This window comes from Gracilinanus agilis, chromosome 3 (assembly GCF_016433145.1).
Source record: "Gracilinanus agilis isolate LMUSP501 chromosome 3, AgileGrace, whole genome shotgun sequence".
Classification (NCBI taxonomy): domain Eukaryota; kingdom Metazoa; phylum Chordata; class Mammalia; order Didelphimorphia; family Didelphidae; genus Gracilinanus; species Gracilinanus agilis.
In genome coordinates this window covers 254,257,502-254,263,501 of record NC_058132.1, presented here as the reverse complement: position 1 = coordinate 254,263,501, position 6,000 = coordinate 254,257,502, and the positions used below count along the sequence as shown (strand labels likewise).

General features: G+C 34.6%; 1 protein-coding gene across 1 annotated transcript in view; it reads left to right on the top strand.

The window, feature by feature from the left end:
* The first annotated feature begins 1,634 nt into the window (after positions 1-1,634).
* Positions 1,635-6,000, top strand: part of DHRS9 (dehydrogenase/reductase 9) — a 49,769-nt gene continuing 45,403 nt past the window's right edge. Inside the window, exon 1 of the mRNA XM_044669096.1 lies at positions 1,635-1,701. Within this exon, the coding sequence (XP_044525031.1) occupies positions 1,635-1,701 (67 nt within the window). The remainder of the gene's footprint in view (positions 1,702-6,000) is intronic.

Sequence of the window (6,000 nt, the reverse complement as noted above, 5' to 3'; positions counted from 1 at the left end):
TCAAATGTAAAATCCTCTGTTTGTTGTTCATAGTCCTCCATAACCTGCCCTATCCCTGACCTTTACAATCTCCTTATAAATCACACACACATACACACACACACACCAATCTGGTGACACTGATATCCTTGCTATTCCTCATAAAAGACACTCTATCTTCTTATTCTGAACATTTTCCCGATGGTCCCCCAATTCTGGGTTCTCTCTCTCTTCATTTCTCCCTCTTGGGTTTGTTGGCTTTTTTCAAGTCGATAAAATATGTCCTTCAGCACAAAGCCTATCCTAATGCCCTTTAGTTCTAGTGCTTTCTCTCAGTTGATTAATTCCAATTTTTCCTGATTATAGCTCCTTCGTACATAGCTGTTTGCATATTATCACTCTCATTTCACTGTGAGCTCCTTGAGAGCAGAGTCTGTCTTTTACCTTTTATTGCATTTCTAGTTCTTAATGTAGTGCTAGGCACACAGTAGACACTTAAATATGTATCAGCTGACTGGCTGAAAGGAGTACTCATATATACAAAATATTTTACAAAGCATTTTTTATTTTAGCAAATAACTGAACGCTAAGGAAGAGTCCATCATTTGGGTAATGATTGAACCAATTATGGTATATGAAAGTAATAGAACATTGTTAATTCATTAAAAATGACTAGAGAGTTGAATTGGGAGAAAATAGGGAGAACTTTATGAATTTATGCAGAGTGATGGTAGAAAATGATTTCTATGATGACTATAGACCCTAAAGGAAAATGACTGTGGAAGAGATAAAAATTCTGATCAATGTGATGACTATTCAAGACTCCAAAAGACTAATGATGACTCACACTTGACAGAGAGGTAATGGATTAGAGATATATTGTGAGACGCATTTTCAGACACAGCCAATGGACTATGTTACAATAGAGGGCTGGCTCTCTTTCTCTCTCTTTCTCTCTCTCAACCCTTACCTTCCACCTTAGAATCAATATTATGTATATGTAAGGGCTAGGCAATGGGGATTAAGTGACTTGCCCAGGGTCACACAGTTAGGAAGTGTCTGAGATCAGATTTGAACCCAGGACCTCCTGTCCCTAGGCCTGGCTCTCAACCCACTGAACCATCTAACTACACCATCCCCTCTTTCTCTCTCTCCCTCTCTCTGTCAGAGAATTAGGGAGAGAGTAGAGAGACAAAGTGGTAGTAATAATAATAATAGCTAACAAAACGGTCAAGTTAGATGGTCAAATGACAACTGAATCTATGGGAACTGATTAGATCAACATGAGAGAGGGTACAGTAAGAAAAGATGATGGAACAAATCAACTTCTCTCCTCAATTAGTCAGATTGATTGTATTTCTTTTCATTATGACTCTTACTGTTTCTTCTTCCAATAACCATTCACCTTAAGTTACTACTAATGATGACTTTGCCTCTTCCTGTTTGCTTCTCACCCTGACTTTCCTCTTCCAGATGGGTCAAGGTCTGTATGATTAAGATTCTCTAGAGACTGTATATTAATCTATAATTATTTATTAAATAATGAAAAGCAGGTTGGAAAAAGAAAAGGCACATAGCTACATGGTGGGTCTGTTCACCTCACATCTCTGTTCACTCCTGCTGCTTAGTCAGAAAGACCCACTGAGCTTCGTCACATGGGACAAGAAGCAAGCATTTTCCGGGACCCCCAGGGAGCCAAGAGGCTTCTGGTATCCTCCCAGTGTATGTAGATAAGCCTCAGGCTTTGTTCTTAATCCAACCAAGGGGTGCTGGCTGAACCAAAACTCAGTTTACTAGAGAATGGGTTTTCAAATTCAATATGAAACTTTCCTTTTAACACCTCCAAACTGATCTTAGGGTACCAAGAAAAAAGGGTGCAAACTGATATTAAATTCTCACAGGTCATTTCCAAGCAAACCTAAAAGGACCTAACCACTGCCTACTTCCTAACTTCATTATCAGTCATCTAAATACTCTCATTCACATAATCTCACTGTCATCTTTTAGCTCCTCCTACTCTTCCTTGAACCTATAAATCAGCAGTGTCATTTCATTATGCAATATAGATAAAAATTCATCCTTGTTTTGATCTTGCCAAGGAGAAATCATATCTCATAGCCTCCCCAGGTTTCTTAATTTTTAATCATTCTATTTAAATCCCTTTCCCAAAGCTCTTGCTTTTTTTTTCTTCTTTAATCTGCCACTCCTTTCTTGAAATCTTTCATCTTCTCTCTTCTATAAAAACACTGAAGAGTTCCAAGGGACCTCAGAGCTCTCATCTGGTCCAACCTGTGTCTAAGCAGGAATGTTATTTACTATGTGCTTAGTTGTGGTCAAATAACACTTCTGTATGACTCTTTAAGCTCTTTCCTAAGATAGCTTCTTCTGTTTTGGAACATTTCTCATTTCTAGGAAGTTTCTTCTAGGTTTCTTTTCTAGGAATTGTTTCTTTATATCTGAGGTAAATCTGCTTCCTGGCAAATTCAGAGGATCATAATCACACATTTATAGGAGAAAGGGACCTCACAGACCATTTAGCAACTAAATGAAAAAATACAGAGAAGCAAAATATCAGAAAAGGGATATGGAAAACAAACAGGGTATTTGTTCACATTAATGTCTTAATAAATATTCAAAACATTAGTATTGGGATTTATAGCTTATGTATCCTTATTTTATATTTTTTCTGTTTGAATTTTTGTTGATGACCACAATTTAGAATACAAATAAAATTAATGTTTTGAAAAAATACGTTGTCTCATAAGATTAAAAGAACATTCCTTTTAAAATTATATTTATATGTCACCAGTACAGATTAATTGTATTGGTTCTATACTTTATCCAGTGAAAATTCTTAGCCTCCTTATATTTATTTTTCAGATGAAGAAACTGAAACCCCAATTAGCATCAAGATGCGCCTCCAAATCCATGTGACTTCTTTATCTATCATATATTTTATCATAGAATGTTCATTTGCTCCTAAGACATAGTGTCTGGAATATAGTGACTGCTTAATAAATAGTTTCCTTCTTTTTATCCATTTTTCCTTTTTTAGATCTTAATCAATTCTTCCTTTTTTCTTTCTCTCCTTCCTTTCTTCCTTCTTTTTTCTTTCTTTCTGTTTTTCTTTCTGTTTTTCTCTGCCTTTCTTTCTGTTTTTCTTTCTGTCTTCCTCCCTTCCTCCATTCCTTCCTTCCTTCCTTCCTTCCTTCCTTCCTTCCTTCCTTCCTTCCTTCCTTCTTTTCTTTCTTTCTTTCTTTCTTTCTTTCTTTCTTTCTTTCTTTCTTTCTTTCTTTCTTTCTTTCTTTCTTTCTTTCTTTCTTTCTTTCTTTCTTTCTTTCTTTCTTTCTTTCTTTCTTTCTTTCTTTCTTTCTTTCTTTCTTTCTTTCTTTCTTTCTTTCTTTCTTTCTTTCTTTCTTTCTTTCTTTCTTTCTTTCTTTCTTTCTTTCTTTCTTTCTTTCTTTCTTTCTTTCTTTCTTTCTTTCTTTCTTTCTTTCTTTCTTTCTTTCTTTCTTTCTTTCTTTCTTTCTTTCTTTCTTTCTTTCTTTCTTTCTTTCTTTCTTTCTTTCTTTCTTTCTTTCTTTCTTTCTTTCTTTCTTTCTTTCTTTCTTTCTTTCTTTCTTTCTTTCTTTCTTTCTTTCTTTCTTTCTTTCTTTCTTTCTTTCTTTCTTTCTTTCTTTCTTTCTTTCTTTCTTTCTTTCTTTCTTTCTTTCTTTCTTTCTTTCTTTCTTTCTTTCTTCCTTTCTTTCTTTCCTTCCTTCCTTCCTTCCTTCCTTGTAAGGATCAAAGGAGGGGATATTTGTTAGGGGCTTAGTACAATGCCTGGTACATAAAAGGCACTTAATAAATCCCTCTTCTCTTCATCTTTGGCTAGACCAAAGAGTATATACAGGATATATATATATATATATATAATTTATATATAATTTACATATATATATAATTTATATATATATATATATATATAATTTATATATATAATCTGGAGAGATTGGAGCCAGGTTGGGAAGGGCTTTAAATGTCAAATGTCAACAGGAGTATGATCCTGGAAGTACGAGGAAAAAATTGAAGTTTGCTCAGTAAGAGTGTGACAAGATTAGAGCTATGATTTGGGAATTTCACATTGGTAGCTATGCAGAGGCTTAACTGGAAAAGGAAGAGGAACTCCTACAATATAATCCATATTCATGAATTTCTACACAGATATATTTGATATAAAAGCAACTCCTCCATACCAATTAGCTAATCTGTATCTTTTGAATGAGCTATACCTTAGATCAGACATGTTCTTTAGCCAATTCAAACTAGCTTGCCAGGAAAGCAGATGATGTTAAATTGGGAGTATGAGAACTGGCAAGTGTTACAAATAGGGTTTTGATTTACTGTTCTGTTGATGGTTTAGATTTAAGAAAGTGATTGAGAAAATGTTAATAATACATATCAGAGGTTAAAGTATATATTGTGTCATTTTCAGAAATGTAGTTGTTAAACATTCACCAGCATACCCCTGCTTTCCATTGATATATTTTAGCCAAGTTTCAGAACTATTTAGAAACTTGAATTTATCTTGTTGCATTAAGACTTTTAGTTTACTTTGTTTATTAACCATAGTTCACAAATTATCTATTGGCATATGAAGTCATGAATGATTTAACTGCCTTTGATCTAGATATTGTTTCCTCTGAATTCCTGATCCTCTCCTCTAATTTCCTCCTCCTGTGTTAAACCTGACGTGGGAGCTTGCTTAGGTAATTGTAATGACATAGCAGTCTTCCTTTTTGAAGAATCTCTTTGATAAGATTCACAAATCTCCAGGCTAATATTGCCTTCCCTTCTTCCCATATGATGCATTTTGATCCTGGCCACTAGCTATTTATTCTTCTATCTTAATACTTGTGATAGAAATACAAACCCCGGCCCCAAGTGGATTCATACTTCTATTTTCCTTTGCCAAATTCTGATGTTTTCTCTCTTGCCTGCTCTTAGATTTTATTCTCCATAAATCTGCTCCAATGTTTTGTTAATTATGAGTGTCACAATAACACAACACTGTAGCATTTGTGGATGTTGTCACACTTCGGATTACTTAACTCTCAGCTGGAAATGCTCCATACCATGTCCAGTTATCCATAGAAAAATAAGAACAGCAAGGAGAAGAAGGAGTACTATCCATTTTTGCTACATAGTTCTCAAACTCATCTGACACTGTATTCTCATCTTTCTGCCCTAGGTCTTCTTATGTGAATATGGGTCCAGTGTCCACCATCATTCTTCCTCCTATCACTGATAGGCAGAAAAAAGATTGACTGATCCAATGATAATTGACAAAGCAACCAATCAATGATATTGTTGGGAAAAGGAAGGAAAATATCGTGGTTATTGCTAATAGTTTGTTGCTCCATTACTATTTTCTGTCCCTGTTGAATAAAAAATTCCTTCTCCATTTCTATTCACCCTTCAGTTTGACTTTATTCTCACTATTCTTCTGAATTCCATGTGCAAACTCACAATTCCTAGAGATTCTTATGAGCTTGGTCTTATATCTTTGGAAGGAAAGAAATCTTTCAAAGTGCATTTGAAGATGAACTCATGAAGAAGTGATCAGTTCTACAAAGTAAATTGGAGTAGAAATGTCAAAATGCTGAAAACTTTCAAGTCATGAAGAAAAATTAGTTGCGATACTTGTGCTTAATCCAGACCTGAAGTTACTATAGATTTAGACCTGGAAAGAACCCTAAAGGTCTTCAATGTCCAGATTAGGAATCTTAAGTCCAAGACCTGCCTAAGGTCACACAGGAAGTAAGTGCTGGAAGCCTTTATGATTTATAACTTGGTTTCATTGTAAAATGGTTGTATTTGCTATATATAATTTGTCATGGGTAATTTCGAAGTAGATTATTCAGATAACAGCTCAAATCTACTGATTTAGCTGACTTTTAAAAGATTTTGACATCTATTATAAGTAGAAATATAGGGAAGGGAAGTTTAAAGAAACTAACACCCCTTGTTTTTGCCATTTAG